Below are 16,997 nucleotides of genomic sequence, written 5' to 3'. Positions count from 1 at the left end.
GTGCCAAAGCTACCAGTACCCGGTTTAAGGACCATGGTATCCCTGTTCTTGATTGGCCAGCAAACTCGCCTGACCTTAACCCCATAGAAAATCTTTGGGGTATTGTGAAGAGGAAGATGCAATACGCCAGACCCAACAATTCAGAAGAGCTGAAGGCCACTATCACAGCAACATGGGCTCTCATAACACCTGAGCAGTGCCACAGACTGATCGACTCCATGCCACGCCGCATTGCTGCAGTAATCCAGGCCAAAGGAGCCCCAACTAAATATTGAGTGCTGTACATGCTCATACTTTTCATGTTCATACCTTTCAGTTGGCCAACATTTCTAAAAATCCTTTTTTGCATTGGTCTTAATTGATATTCTAATTTTCCGAGATACTGAATTTGGGACTTTCATTAGTTGTCTTTTATAATCATCAACATTAAAAGAAATAAACATTTGAAATACATCAGTCTGTGTGTAATGAATGAATCTAATGTACAAGTTTCACTTTTTGAATGGAATTACTGAAATAAATCAACTTTGTCATGATATTCTAATTTTATGACCAGCACCTGTACATGAAAAATGTAACATCTTTTCATTCATTTACAACACAAGTATGATGATGAGAATTCCCCCCTCAGACTGACTCTTCAATAAACGTGGAGTACGGGGGCAGCCAGAGCACGGAGTTCATGGCTTTAAGCCACCGCCAAACCACTGGAGTACGTACAGCCCAAGCTCCTGTTGAATTCATTCCGACAAAAATGTTCAAGATGACATGAAGCCATACGCACTTTCCCCGAGAAGCACTGGAACTCTGTCTAACAAAACAATGGTGAGCTCTCATCTGAGACCGGTGAACTTCTCAACACTGCTCTGAGTCTGTCTTCATTTTAGATACCACCATGACTTTAGCCATTCCAGTGTAATAAAAGATTATTTTTGCCTCCATCATTTACACTCTCGGGGACGATATGCCAAGTCACAGTTGTACATACAATGCTGTATGCTGTTATGCCCGCTCATTGCCATCTACAAGAAGGACAATCCCATCACTTCCCAGGTTTACAGCCTCCACTCAGCAGGGCACAAAAAGCTCACAAGCACCAACACTGAGAGGTCTCAATGGGCCATCAGCATGCATGACCTCTGCAAGTTGTTTGTATCTTCAGTGATGCTGGAAGTTGCTTCGGATTGAGCAGCTACATTTTGTGAAGTCCAATTTTCACACATTTGTCTCCATTTTCTGTTCTGCACTTGTTTGTGAGGCTCTTGAGCGATTCACAGACACCTTACATGAGACACCTGGCTTTAGATTTTCAACGCCCAACACAACAACTTTATACATTAAACTGAAGTGGTGGCTTGACTGAGGAAACGGCCCGATTGGGTGCTTTTTGGGTTTTATTTACACAATGCTGCTAAACTGCTGTAGTGGCTTTTAAGTTTGAAAAGTGAAGATCGAAAAACTGCCAGTGTAGGTCTTTGTTTCTGCTTCTGACCATTTTTCTTTGCCGTGTGGGTGATTCAGATTTCTGAGCCCAGAACACAATACCGTCTGCTTTGTGAATACTGCACGCACCAAAGTTTACAAGGACATTTTGCTGAAGCCGAGATCCTGCTCTGAAAGCGGCCTCCTTCCTCGCTCTTCACTTGGTCATCTGCACGGTTTGTTTTGGTTTTTTCTTTTCCCTTCCTCTCCACACTCCCCATACAATCTTTTTTTGTTGCCCACAGTATTTTAAAACCAGATTTTCTCAAAGCAAAAACTATCTTAGGGTGTCTGCATGGCAGCCATTCACACATGTAAGGTCCTTAAAGATCTCAATACAGTAATCCCTCCTCCATCGCGGGGGTTGCGTTCCAGAGCCACCCGCGAAATAAGAAAATCCGCGAAGTAGAAACCATATGTTTATATGGTTATTTTTATATTGTCATGCTTGGGTCACAGATTTGCGCAGAAACACAGGAGGTTGTAGAGAGACAGGAACGTTATTCAAACACTGCAAACAAACATTTGTCTCTTTTTCAAAAGTTTAAACTGTGCTCCATGACAAGACAGAGATGACAGTTCTGTCTCACAATTAAAAGAATGCAAACATATCTTCCTCTTCAAAGGAGTGCGCGTCAGGAGCAGAGCATGTCAGCAAACATGCTTAAAAGCAAACAAATCAATAGGGCTGTTTGGCTTTTAAGTATGCGAAGCACCGCGGCACAAAGCTGTTGAAGGCGGCACCTCACACCCCCTCCGTCAGGAGCAAAGAGAGAGAGAGAGAGAGACATACATACATACATCAATACGTGCCCTTCGAGCTTTTAAGTATGCGAAGCACCGTGCAGCATGTCGCTTCACGAAGCAGCTGCACAAAAGATAGCAACGTGAAGATAATCTTCCAGCATTTTTAGACGAGTGTCCGTATCGTCTAGGTGTGCAAACAGCCCCCCTGCTCAATCCCCCTACGTCAGGATCAGAGAAAGTCAGCGCAAGAGAGAGAGAGAGAAAAGTTAGTTGGGTAGCTTCTCAGCCATCTGCCAATAGTGTCCCTTGTATGAAATCAACTGGGCAAACCAACTGAGGAAGCATGTACCAGAAATTAAAAGACCCATTGTCCGCAGAAATCCGCGAACCAGCAAAAAATCCACGATATATATTTAAATATGCTTACATATAAAATCCGCGATGGAGTGAAGCCGCGAAAGGTGAAGCGCGATATAGCGAGGGATCACTGTACACCTCAAAGTACGATATGAAATTGGAATTACGTATTAGTACTGCTGAACCATGAAACTGGAGAGAGCCATACAAGTTCAGTGTTTTAGTTCATCCACAGACATACAGCAGGCCTACTTTAGCTCCTATAACTGAAGCCAACTTGTTTCTGGATTGCACATTTTTCAGCAAGACCTGCCAGTGAAATAGGCAGAAGGTTATTTCTCTGCAGTCTCACTGTACCATAATATATCAAGTCAGTTTGCTTGTTTCAGATTCCACCTCAGACAAGTCTGCTACTTACATTTTATGCACATTACAACAGTGTAAGAAATAGATCATGTATGTACGTGAATGGAAAAATCTAGCAAAAAAAAAAAAAATACACTCATTTTCCTTTAAGTCTGATGGCAGACTGGTTTTCTGTCTGTTATTTTTCCCCAGTATGATGGGTCCCACCACGGTCATCTAATCAGCCCATTTAAGTGAGACTCTACTAAAGGATGTCCATGCAGAGGTGAACAGCTGACATGCAGGAAGCTCTACCAAGCCATACACTTAAGTTAAATGGATCATTAGGAGTAAGAACTGGTTTCCTGAAGCCATTCCAATGGGCACTGCACAATGGGAGACGATGAAGCAAGCAGAATACTTCATGTTAACTGGAAGCTGGTAAAAGAAAAAAACATAAGCAATTTAGCAAGTTAGGCTTTACAATGGTAAGGAGTGAGTACATTTAAATGAAGCCAACAAAGTCTTCTCCATTATAAGCAGTAAATGATTACTAATTTAGGCAGCTGTACAAAAAACCTGCAACCCTCCAGCATCTGCAATTCAGACCCCTGCTTTAACTGGACTGCAAGCAACCAAGAAAGTGCCACCAACTGCAAGTGACAAAAAAAGCACAGACTGCTAGTAATATTTTCGATTAAAAAGTAAGGGGCTGAACGGCTCTCTTAAGCCATTTGTCCAAATAGTTTTTTGTTCCAGATAAACAGCAAACGAAACGTTCACAGCTGACTGTTCATCACACTAACCTGATGGGCCATCTCTGTAGAGACACCTATGACCAGAAAACAATGGAGAGCAGGTCCTAGCGGCCAGTGTGTGTTATGCTCTCTTCAAAATATACAACCACTTTCACTAGAACTAGAAAAACACGTAATATGGGGAAGATCATTAGGAGGACCCCAATGAAACGCATGATGCTCTGTATCTGAATGGAAAGTACGACCATACTACCAACTTGCTTGGATACAAATTTGGACGGGACATGAAAATTACCTACACATACTGATGCACAATTACTATTTACTTGCTGAACTTAACTGATCAAAACATGGTGTATGAGGAGCATGCAAAGTTTTAGGCACACCTCCGGTTGACTAACGTGTACAATTCCAGTGTCTAATGAAGAGTTCCAGAGACTCCAGACTATTAGAAGTAGCTGACCCCTTGGCCCTGAACACACACGGTAGATCAAGGCTATAGAAAGGTACCTCAACACTTCAGTTTGCAAGTTCCACTGTTGAAAACATCATTAAGAAATGGAAACCATGAGCAATCACTGAAGACAAGGAGCCTACGATGCAGTGTTGCTTACACAAAAATGGAATCCCACAGGAAAATCTGGCAGTAAACCTTTTAATACGACCTCAATGCCTTGGCCTTGTAAGAAAAATGTAAATAAATCAAACACTTTGTAGCAAAGTGCTGTTGATAAATTAATCACAAAATGACATTTGGAGAAAAACCAAGCACTTGAAGACAAAAAAAAAAAAATGCTGAACATTGTGGTGCTTCACAGCTGATGACGTAAGAAATACTGGTCAAGAGGAGGAGGAACAGTGAAGAGTTAGTGAAGAAAGTAACATTTAAAAGAAGGCAAGCTCATTCCTGTAAATGCTTCGTGCCAATACATGAGTCATGCCACAACTGTCTTGCTGAAACAATGAAGCTTTTGGAAAAGGTTTTGATTGGTGTCCTCAGGCTTGATTATTAAAATTTTGGGGATATCTCAAAATTTGCGCCAAACTGCAAAAAGAGCTACGAAGGAGGTTAGGAATGGATTTCTAATGCAAAAACTGAAAGATGCTTACCTGCCTGTGAGGAACTTTTGGAAAGTGTGACTTCTGCCAAAGTAAAGACTGACAAGGTGCCCAAAACTCGTATGTGCCATGTCTTACCTTTTCAACAGACTGAATACAACACATAAACAGCAACTTCACACATGCAATAAAAACAGTTTACATCAACCGCTCTATCCTGTGTCAACCTCTCCGTGAAACACACGTCATGACCAGGACCACTGCACACCTCCACCGTAACATCGTTCACCCACCAACGGAGTTCTGTGTTGATTGGTAAACAAACAGCCCCAGACAGCCATGATCTTTGTGTCTGATTTGACAAGGACAGCATAGTTTCACCCTTTTCCATTCTGAGAAAGTGAAAAAGTGCATCCAGTTTTGTTACCTTTTTTATTTAAAATTAAATACGTCTTTTTACTTGTTTATCCATATATAATGTAGCTCTTGGCATTCAAGTACTGAAGATGAAACAAGCAAATTTTGAATCCCAAAATGTTTTTAGATATTTTTTTCATTTGTATGTCAACAAAGATAACGTTTACAGCGTTTAAAACCTGAAGGCAAAAAACTGATAAAAGGATGTTGTCTTGTGTGAGTATTTGCAACATAAAGGACATTTGTTTTGGGGTCATAGATAGAATACCTGACTGATGTGACGTATGTGATCCAACTACATTTTAGTACATAAAACAATACATTTGGGCGTTTTAAACAATGCATTCATTAATTATACTCTGTGTTCATATATATATATATATATATAATGTATGTGTGTGTGTATGTACATATATGTAGACATACAGTGAGTATGTGTGTGTGTGTGTGTGTGTGTGTGTCTATATATATATATATATATATATATATATATATATATATATATACACACACACACACACACACACACTCCCACATATTTTATATAAATACATAAATATGTAAAATATACATAAGATAATAAGGTTAAACATGCCTATTTATACTTTATGGATCAGTATTTTTGAAACTGAACTTATTTTTCACAAAGCATACATTCTCTTGCCTCAGAAACATTCAGTATTAAAATGAAACTTTTGATTTACAGTATTTGTCTATCTATAATAAATAAATGAACATGCATCTCCTAAAGCAGCTTACAATGGAGGTCAATGGGGCAAAAGAAGAAATGAGGAGTCTAAGTTTCAGAAATCAAACAATCAAAACTCACCAAGCACATACATTTTGAAGCCAAGCACATTGCCCAGTATTGCTTCACATCTTGAGATAGCACACGTATCAGCAAAATTTGTATCCATCCATGTCAGAAAAAATGTAATTTCTGGGAGACTCCAAACATTTTTAAAGAACTCTGGTTCGCCATTCATTTCCCCAAAACCTTTGCAACAACATTTCACCCCTCTAAGAATTTAAGCAACGTGGTTTTAAATTATCAACATGTCCCAAAAGGGGATGACTAAATGTTTAGCTATGCTGTTGCATGATAACTGTAGGAGGCAGTATGCACTGAAGATGGCAGGGCGTAGAGGAAGAGCACAAACATGACACACAGAGAAAGCAGCGTTTCCAGCCGTCACTGTACAGTGGGGCTCAGGACCTCTGGCGGGGCACATGTCCAACATGTAAACTAATGCCATTCAAGAGTGTGGGATTTGCTGCTGACGCCACAGGTAAACGTAAGACACAGAGTGGTAAGCGTGCCTTCGTCTGCCTTTTGTGTTACTTTATGGGATGATTTTCCAGCCATCGTCATTCGTAGTGCTCGGAGTTCATTTTCTGAAATTAAAGTGGATGAAACAATCAAAGCCAGAAGGACCAAAGAGACCATTGTAATTAGAGCAAGCCTGTTTATTGATCTTGTTAACAGCAGTGGCACATTGCTTAGCACTGATGTCTCACAGTTTCCATCTAAGGGCTAAAAGCCATAACTTTATAGATTACTGAAAGGGGGTTGATGGAAACTACAGACACTACATGTGTATTTTCTAACCATTTTAAAAGAAAGACAACCTCATGCTAAATGGGAACAAACAGGTGGTTTACTTTATGATAATCCACTTTAGCGCTTCCATTTCACTCCATAGCTTCAATCACACTGGGTAGTGGTAGTTACATGAAAACTCAAGCCATGATAGCCATCATGTATAGAGAAGAGGACAAGTATCCTCCAACAAGAGAGCGCCAAGAATCGACTATCTTCAGCTCTGTGTTGTTGCCATAAAAAAACTCTGAAACACAAAATTCACGTTTCCAAAATCCAAACCTCTGCTACTTCAAAGTGGGCAAATGTGTTAACGGTTTTGTTTCACATTTTATCTAGTGTCCTACTAGTGACCCCACTATAAGATTCTAGGGGAGATGCTGTTTAAAATAGATTATAAAATATTCTTTTCTTTAAAAAAAAAAAAAAAAAAACATTTCTGGGCAAATGACTGTATGCCATGAATGTGAAAAAAATGACTATGGCTTAAAAACACAGAACTTTAAAAGGTTTATACCCAGTTCCAAAAACAGTATATTTATTTCTTTGAAGCACCCCAAACCACAAAAGGGACTTAAATTTTGCATCCAATTACAGAATAAAATTTTGGACGGACATGGATTGCTGGAGGTGTACAAATGGGCACTCGTCTTATTTAAAAAAAAAAAAAATAAAAACCTACATCTTCATGTTAGTCTGTTTTTGTGCAATTCTCACCTTGGAACTATTACACCCATGTTAGACAGGCTGAAATAAAAATAAGAAAAACGAGTGCCTCAAATTATAACATGAAAACTTTCAGGAGAATATTAGTGTGCTAAACAGTTAAAAAAAAATCAACAGAAAATAAACAACCTTCTCTAATAAATGTACCAAAAGTTTATACAGAAACATTTTTTTTTTTTTTTACTTTCAACCAATGGCTTGTCATGAAGTTCAAGCTTTTTGCAAAGTCATAATGCTAAGTACGTGTGTTGTAAGTCATTCGGCTCCCACCCCTTATAGGATAAGTACTCCGTCCTGTAACATCACAGCGCAGAGAGGTGCTAACCACACAAGAACAACAACGTATGTCAACTACCCCTGCTGTCCCACAGCAATAATATACATTATATATGTGTGTGTATAGAAATATATACATATATATCTATACACACACATATAAGCATACATATACACACACACACACACACACGTATGTTTGTGCAACATAAAATTCTTCATTAAGTCTAAACAACTAAAAAAAAACAAAAACAAAAAAAACCCAACAACACAGAATCAATTCAAAACCTATCAGGGGATACTTGGGGTGAAATCAAAAAGAAAACACATTGCTGCACTTTATATCATCTTGACAAATAAATATCAAATCATTCACCCCAAAGATATCCATCCATCCATTTGCCAACCCGCTGAATCCGAACACAGGGTCACGGGGGTCTGCCCCCAAAGATATCTCAAACCATAATGTAGTGGGTGTGAAGCAGGTGGAGGGGGGGGGGGACACAAAACACACACATTCATACACTGGGCTGAGATCAAAAGGCCACTGCAGAAAAACGAATCGTCCTAGAATACAAATGTTTATTTGTTTTATTCAAGCTTGTCATCGGAAAAGCATTTACTGTGAAAATGATACTGCAGTGGCCTTTGGGCGCTTAGGTGTATTTCTGTAAACATTACCCTACAGTGCAGATGTGATGTGGCTGTGGTACTGACAGTTCTGCAAGCCATAATTAACTGCCTTAAACATGTCTGAAATGTTTAAAAAAATAAATACATCCAAACTGAACATATAATTCTAAGAGATGTGCTTTTGTAAGTGCCCATATTTTTAAACCTTATAAACTTTCCATAATTTGTTAAACTTTGTGTATGTATATATTTTTTGTGTGTGAATTATATATTATATATACATACATATATATATATATATATATACACACACACACACACACATATATACACACATACTCTTTTTTTCCTAATACACAACTTCATATACAACCACATGCAGTACATTTATGGATAGTGATTTTACACTTGGAAAAGAAAGCTCCATTTCCTTCTTAATATCTTTGATAACAATTTAGTAAACTAGAATCCTTTCATTTACTAGCCCCAAAGTTCTCCTCTGTAACGGAAGTACTATTGTGTCAGTTTGTTGTCACTACTTTCTGTTCCTACAATGTCGCCAGTACAGAAGTTTCTTATTCCGAGTGCTAGATGTTGAGTGACCAATTGCCACATGGTTGCTGTAGCCCCACAGGAATCTTTACACCAGAGGAACTGGAGGTGATGCATTCTGTCTATATTGTTTAATTCCTCATTCATCATCATCATCTTCATCTTCCTCTCCATCAGAGAGCGATGCACAAGGTCGTATCTGTCGATAACGATCCAGCCATTTCTCTACCATCTGTGTAACCAGAGGGTGATTCCGCCGCCGTGAGCTCTTCTGCATGGCAACTAAAACTCCACCTTCAGTGACACAGCAGTCCAGCCATTCTCGCAGCAGCTTCTCCTGCTGTTCTTCATTTCCAATCTGAAAGTTCAAGCAGAAGGATTCTGTCAATTTACAGGCATATGTCTTATCTGACAGATGGCATCAAGCAGGGATATACCAATACTACTACTGGGCTGATGCCACTACCTTTTATTTAGTACTGACATAATTTATATGGCGTTCATCAATTACTAGACAAGAACTTCTGCTGCAAGGTGAAAATGCTTTAGGCATAAAACATGAGGCATGGCAGTACTTGAAGAAGCCGGACAGCAAATCATGGAGTACAGAAACAAAATGTAAAAATACAAAACTGAGTGCAGACTGGTGGAAAACACATACTGTACTGATCAGACTTGTTTTTTTGTGTTTTTGAACCTATAGCTGCACACATGCTTGTGTTGTGATGCAGAGTTGAGTGACCAGTATGCACATCGTAGAAAATGATCCTTGGGTATCCACTCTCTAGAATCATTAGTAGTCTTTAACCCTTTTAGGGCGGATGTCGACTTTTGTCGACTGGAGGGGTTGAGGTCGAATGTCGACAAAAGTCGACATCCAGGGATAGAGGGCGACAATCAGCTGTTAATGGCAACAAAACTCACTGTCACGTCACAGGCATTCCCTCTGTGCTTGGAGGAATGCTAGACTCCTTGACTCGGCAACTAATCCTTGCGTGTGCGTGAGTTGCGAAATGTAAACAATGGCAAGATTGCATCGACATGTCACAAGGGAGCGAAGCGGGTGCAGAAAAGAAAACACTCGGCAGACAATGTTTTGCGCATTATCGCGGAGTCAGACTCTGATTTTTCAGAATTAGATTTTATTGACAGTGATCAGATCATCGAACAAGAGAGTGAGAAGCCGGTATCAGTTGATTGGACACCAGCCGATGCCGCGCCAGCTGAGCGTATTCGCGCAGCCGATGCATCTACGACAAGGTTCGCGTGGGAGGAATACACAGACATTGATCCGTGGGAGCCGAACTGGCTACCGGACTTCACAAGGCGGCATGGCTTACTGTTGGACATGACAGATCACCAGCTGCTGAACTACTTCAGGCTGCTCTCTCCTGATGCTGCTTTTCAGCTACTGTCAGACGAGACAAACAGGTAGGCAGAGAAATTTTTTGAATCGTGGGCTGCGCTTGCATCGCATTCTCGTTTTTCAAAGTGGAAACCCACAACAAAAGACGAGAAGAAGCGCGCTGTGGCATTACAAATAGAGATGGGACAGAACTGGTGATATAACTTCAGGGAGCATTGGTCCAAACGTGCTTTGTCCCCTGGTGGCTTTGGACAGGTTATGCAGCGTGATGATAGGTATGTGATGCCACAAAGTTTTATTCACTTCTGTAATAAACAGAAGCAAATCCCATGGGGTGAGCCAGGCTATAACGCCATGCATAAAGTTCAGCCCCTGCTTGACATTGTGGAACCAACATAGAAACAATTTTATCAGCCTGGCTGTGATTTGTCTGTGCATAAATCTACGATAAAATAAAAGGGACACCTTTTTTTCTGCAAATATATGCCAGACAAGCCCACAATGTATGGCATAAAGGATTTTGTACTGGCAGAAGCAAACACTGGTTTCTACCTGAAAGTAATTACATATACAGGAAAGTATTTCTTTCAAAGAGAGAACTGTCCCTTGACAAGTCAGGTTGTGCTGGAGCTGCTTCAGGGCTATGAACATTTGGGTCATGTTGTGTACATTTGGACAATTTCTATACATGCCCAGAATTGTTCATGGAGCTACAGAACAGGGGAATTGGAGCTTGTGGCACAGTGAGGGTGAACAGGAGACACATGAAGCCAGACAGGCTGAAGATGAAAAGAGGTGACAATACGGTTTTCATGTGGGCAGAAAACTTGGTGGCAGTGGCATGGCACGATGGCAAACGGGTGACTTGTCTCTCTACAGTACACACTAACAATATATGTGAGAAAGTGCAGCAAAAGACAATTGAAAAGTAGGCACCACTGCAACACATATTGTAAGCAGTGCAATGTGGCAATGACTGAAATTGGCTGCTTTGAGCGAGATCAGACTTTGTAGGACTTTGCTGTGTAAAATGTATGTGATATGTATGTGAAATCATAGAGTATGCAGGCTCATACAACATGCAAGACAGTAATATTTGTCAAAAGTAAATATTTTTTGTTGATTTCAATTGCTTTGTGTTTTTTTTTTTAAAAGTTAGTTTTTGGAAAAATATTCAGCCCTGGGAGATAAGAAACAAAAAAAAAAATTAGCCCTAAAAGAGTTAAGAGCAACATGGCAATGTGGTGCCTTGGGCAGGCAGGTACCATTTACATGCCTACTTAAGGCACACAAATACTATCCATGTTAGTCAGCTGGATGTACAAGGCTATGCTCCACAAGCAACCTTGGTGTCTGGAGGAGTAACATTCAGCTATATTATACATTTAAATCTGCATGTCACAGCTCTAGCAGCAGGAAATAAGAAACCCCTCAATAAACCTGCACAAACTTGAGGTGCGTCACAAAAAATAAATGTGGTCATTTTATTTGTAAAATACGCAAACCCAGCAAAGAATTGAAAAATAAATAAAACACTGCTAAAGGCTACAAGCAGGACCACAGACTGGACTAATAAATAATAAACAATCCCACTACATTTTTAAAAAAAAACAAAAATAATGGCATAATGGAAATACAACAAACCCTCAAAACCTCAGAGTGTGTGTGTGTGTGTGTGTGTGTGTGTGTGACAGCATAGTTTTCAATTCTTCATTTACTAACTTAAAACTTACTTACAAAGAAAACAGAAATAAGAAAAACAATAAATATAATAAAAATGGACAGGTTGCAATTTCATCCATACAAAACAGCCAGGGGTTCATCTCAAACTGAAGTATAAAGAACAAAGGTGTAATTGTAAAAATTAAAGAAAAAAAAAGTTACTAAATATTTGAAAAAGACATCCAGCATCAATGCCGTGTTAATGTTAACTTATTTAGGTTGTTTAATAATGGAACAGAAATAGTTCCAACATTCACAATTGCCCAGAAGCATAACTAGTTTCAATGTACATCTGTAATATCAAATACAGAAATCTAGGAATGCTGGAATGGATTTTTTGCATTGATGGCATACTGGGGAAAAAAAAGTCACCTGATAAACGTCAAATAACACACTCATATTTCTTACTGTATTACAGGCTCATTTAATCTACATGTTTAAGAATGTGCAACTAAAAATTACAATGTTTAATGAATTTGTTCATAAATATCTCTCATATCTCTCCATAGTTTTGATGTCCTGGCTAAGACAAGAAAATACTCTGATTGCAGCAATAGTTTTTAATGAACTGGTATTTAAAGTTTCTTTATTTGATGCTGTTACAAGAACGAAATTCTAAACTTTTGAATGCACTGAGTAAAGAAAGCCAACATATAATAATATACAGTGCATCCGGAAAGTATTCACAGCGCATCACTTTTTCCACATTTTGTTATGTTACAGCCTTATTCCAAAGTGGATTAAATTCATTTCTTTCCTCAGAATTCTATACACAACACCCCATAATGACAACGTGAAGAAAGTTTACTTGAGGTTTTTGCAGATTTATTTAAAATAAAAAAATGGAGAAAGCACATGTACATAAGTATTCACAGCCTTTGCCATGAAGCTCAAAATTGAGCTCAGGTGCATCCTGTTTCCCCTGATCATCCTTGAGATGTTTCTGCAGCTTAATTGCAGTCCACCTGTGGTAAATTCAGTTGATTGGACATGATTTGGAAAGGCACACACCTGTCTATATAAGGTCCCACAGTTGACAGCTCATGTCAGAGCACAAACCAAGCATGAAGTCAAAGGAATTGTCTGTAGACCTCCGAGACAGGATAGTCTCGAGGCACAAATCTGGGGAAGGTTACAGAAAAATTTCTGCTGCTTTGAATGTCCCAATGAGCACAGTGGCCTCCATCATCTGTAAGTGGAAGAAGTTTGAAATCACCAGGACTCTTCCTAGAGCTGGCCGGCCATCTCAACTGAGCGATCGGGGGAGAAGGGCCTTAGTCAAGGAGGTGACCAAGAACCCGATGGTCACTCTGTCAGAGCTCCAGAGGTCCTCTGTGGAGAGAGGAGAACCTTCCAGAAGGACAACCATCTCTGCAGCAATCCACAAATCAGGCCTGTATGGTAGAGTGGCCAGACGGAAGCCACTCCTTAGTAAAAGGCACATGGCAGCCCGCCTGGAGTTTGCCAAAAGGCACCTGAAGGACTCTCAGACCATGAGAAAGAAAATTCTCTGGTCTGATGAGACAAAAAGATTGAACTCTTTGGTGTGAATGCCAGGCGTCACGTTTGGAGGAAACCTGGCACCATCCCTACAGTGAAGCATGGTGGTGGCAGCATCATGCTGTGGGGATGTTTTTCAGCGGCAGGAACTGGGAAACTAGTCAGGATAAAGGGAAAGATAACTGCAGCAATGTACAGAGACATCCTGGATGAAAACCTGCTCCAGAGCGCTCTTGACCTCAGACTGGGGCAACGGTTCATCTTTCAGCAGGACAAGGACCCTAAGTACACTGCCAAGATATCAAAGAAGTGTCTTCAGGACAACTCTGTGAATGTCCTTGAGTGGCCCAGCCAGAGCCCAGACTTGAATCCGATTGAACATCTCTGGAGAGATCTTAAAATGGCTGTGCACCGACGCTTCCCATCCAACCTGATGGAGCTTGAGAGGTGCTGCAAAGAGGAATGGGTGAAACTGGCCAAGGATAGGTGTGCCAAGCTTGTGGCATCATATTCAACAAGACTTGAGGCTGTAATTGCTGCCAAAGGTGCATCGACAAAATATCGAGCAAAGGCTGTGAATACTTATGTACATGGGATTTCTCAGTTTTTTTATTTTTAATCAATTTGCAAAAATCTCAAGTAAACTTTTTTCACATTGTCATTATGGGGTGTTGTGTGCAGAATTCTGAGGAAAAAAATGAATTTAATTCACTTTGGAATAAGGCTGTAACATAACAAAATGTGGAAAAAGTGATGCGCTGTGAATACTTTCCGGATGCACTGTATAATAGCTTGCTATACATTTAGCAGTAATAGCACACATGAGCATTTCAATTTTCCAAGTGCTGGTGGAGCACAGCCCTGCCAGATGCTGTGCAAAATAAGTAACAAGCCTCCCTTTAACTTAGAACACTTTAATAACAGCCCTACAGCCATGCCTTCTTAAGCATTTTTTTTTCCAATTCTCAATCATATGCTCAACGTAATTGCTTATCTAGGAAAAATACAATTTGTAGTATGGAAATTTTCTTCAGCCTGTTTTCTGCTAAGGACCTGGACCAACTGGCACTGCACTTTTTCTCTATACCCTTGGTGGGCTGTGTGCGCACGCATGTCTGACATGAACTTTCCAGTTTAGTGATGGGGTTTGAAGGGCATTAGTTTTCAATTGCACATTTAAATTTGCAGTTCCAGCTTTTCCCAAATAAGACCACGCTGCACAAACCAGCAAGGAGGTACAGAAAGTTCAGTACACAAAACAAAAAAAGAAAGAAAGGAGACGAATATCAGGAATGCACTGTTCATGACACAATATGCCATGTCTTGGTTTTTACCCTTAACTGAGTAGAGACATGCTAAATTTGAAAAAGTCATCAAGAAAGACCGTGTGCTCTTCTTCAACAAAAAGAAGCATGCAATATGATGCCCGGATTTCAAAGAATCAAATCCTGGTGCATAATGAAAAGGTATGTAACTAGAAAAATCGTTTTTTTCATTTGTTTGCTGGCCTCGCGCTGAGTAGCAAATATCTGGCCACACAGTAGTTGGTGCTGCTACCAGTCATATAGTGAGTATGTCTGTGTGTAGTCTGCAATTCTTTCCAGGCTCGTTCTTTTTCAAAGCCCATCAATTCTATTCTTGAGGTGTTATTTCATTTTTAGACAGTTCATAACCAAAAGCAGCAGGTGGTTATGAGTCTGATTTATTTAGCATTTAAAATTATATAGCTGTCATTTGTCAAATGAGGACGTTGTCAGAGGTTACCACAATGATCTGACACTAATCAAGAAGACTAAACACTAGCATGCCACTGTCTGATTTTCTGTGACAAGAATGGTGTGTGAACTTGCATGTTTCACTAGTCATTAGCTAAAGAGACATATACAGTATTATTAGTTAAGTAATTTACTGTTTATGTTAAAGAAGTCTGCACACACACAAGAAAATTCTAGTATGTCTCCACCAAAATCTGCATGGCAAAGAACCAACTGCTAATATACTATATTTGTAATATGTTAAAAAATATATTTAACAAGAAAACTAAAACAAAATCACATAACATTAAGATTATTGGCCCACAGTTATTTTCTGGTGATTTTATTACCTCTGTTTTATCAAAGCTCCCACATGAAAGATCACCATCCTCTAGTAAAAGATAGCAAAGCATTAACATGCCCTTTTAAATTCAACAAAGTTGTGGACTTGCAACGCTGCTAAATCGGCTACTTAAAATGAAGTCTGTGTTAGACTGCAACATTTTTTGTACTTATCACTATTTTCTGTTTTTTTTCTCCATATCAAGCACCATAAAGGGTAACCTTGTTTATGCCCAGTTAAATCTGCAAATCTATCAAACTTGGTAATTTAAAAAAAATTGTACAACTTAGAAAGTTCATTTATTTGCTTAGCAGTGACAATATTCCCTTTTTTATAAAGTAAAAAAAAAGTGTGGATTTAGAGCACATATTGTAAGCTTGTCAGCAGGGTGGAAATGAGAACATGCACATCAGCTTGTAATCAATTTGAGGTCCAAGCAGTCTAGAACAGTAATGCTATCCACTTCATTTTGTTTAAAAGGTATTTTCAGCTTTTTTTGAGATGGTCAAACATAAACCTTAAAATATTATTTGAGCATTTTTCCATCCATCCATCCATTATCCAACCCGCTGTATCCTATCTACAGGGTCACAGGGGTCTGCTGGAGCCAATCCCAGCCAACACAGGGCGCAAGGCAGGAAACAAACCTCGGGTAGGGCGCCAGCCCACTGCAGGGCGCGCACACGCACACACCAATCACACAATAGGAACAATTTAGAATCGCCAATCCACCTAACCTACATGTCTTTGGACTGTGGGAGGAATCCCACGCAGACATGGGGAGAACATGCAAACTCCACAAAGGGAGGACCCATGAAGCGAACCCGGGTCTCCTAACTGTGAGGCAGCAGTGCTACCCACTGCGCCACCGTGACGCCCTGAGCATTTTTTCAGGAGGTAAAAACTAATTTCAGTTTACATGTTCTATATAATACCTTTCATGGTAAATAAAAATGCATACCTCCTCAAACCAAAGGAAAATAAATTCACTTCCTTTTTATATTTATTCAACATTCAGAAAAGAAAAAATAAAGTGAAACAACCATAACAAATACTCAAGAGTAAACAGTAATAAAAGAGACAGGCACAATTAGGCCTGAAGAGATCACCAAGGACTCAATAAGGCTAACCAAGGACTTTAGAATAAGAGTTCTCAGAGGCTCTATGTGGCTTTAGTGCTGCCAATGGATATGTACCAGGGACTAAAGGGTTACTGTGACCCCTGTGAGTAATAAAGGCACTGAGATTGTTGGCTAACTGATGTAATAAAACACCACTCTGTCCCCCAAAAAAAAAAAAAAACAATGTTAAACTTGGTAAGATAAATCACAGTATTACAGTACCAGAAAAATTAAAATAT

The 16,997-nt window shown here is 39.6% G+C and overlaps 1 protein-coding gene across 2 annotated transcripts in view; it reads right to left on the bottom strand.

Annotated features, from left to right (window-relative positions):
* Positions 1-6,611: 6,611 nt before the first annotated feature.
* Positions 6,612-16,997, bottom strand: part of LOC114646888 (ubiquitin thioesterase Zranb1) — a 170,630-nt gene continuing 160,244 nt past the window's right edge. For both annotated transcript variants that reach the window (XM_028795270.2, XM_028795269.2), the window contains one exon: positions 6,612-9,310. In XM_028795270.2, coding sequence (XP_028651103.1) covers positions 9,092-9,310 — 219 coding nt within the window. In that variant the 3' untranslated portion in view covers positions 6,612-9,091. The remainder of the gene's footprint in view (positions 9,311-16,997) is intronic.

The sequence above is a fragment of the Erpetoichthys calabaricus genome, chromosome 2, assembly GCF_900747795.2.
Source record: "Erpetoichthys calabaricus chromosome 2, fErpCal1.3, whole genome shotgun sequence".
In the NCBI taxonomy this organism is placed as follows: Eukaryota; Metazoa; Chordata; class Cladistia; order Polypteriformes; family Polypteridae; genus Erpetoichthys; species Erpetoichthys calabaricus.
Note: the sequence above shows the minus strand (reverse complement) of the source record. Positions and strands in the feature narration are given on the sequence as shown.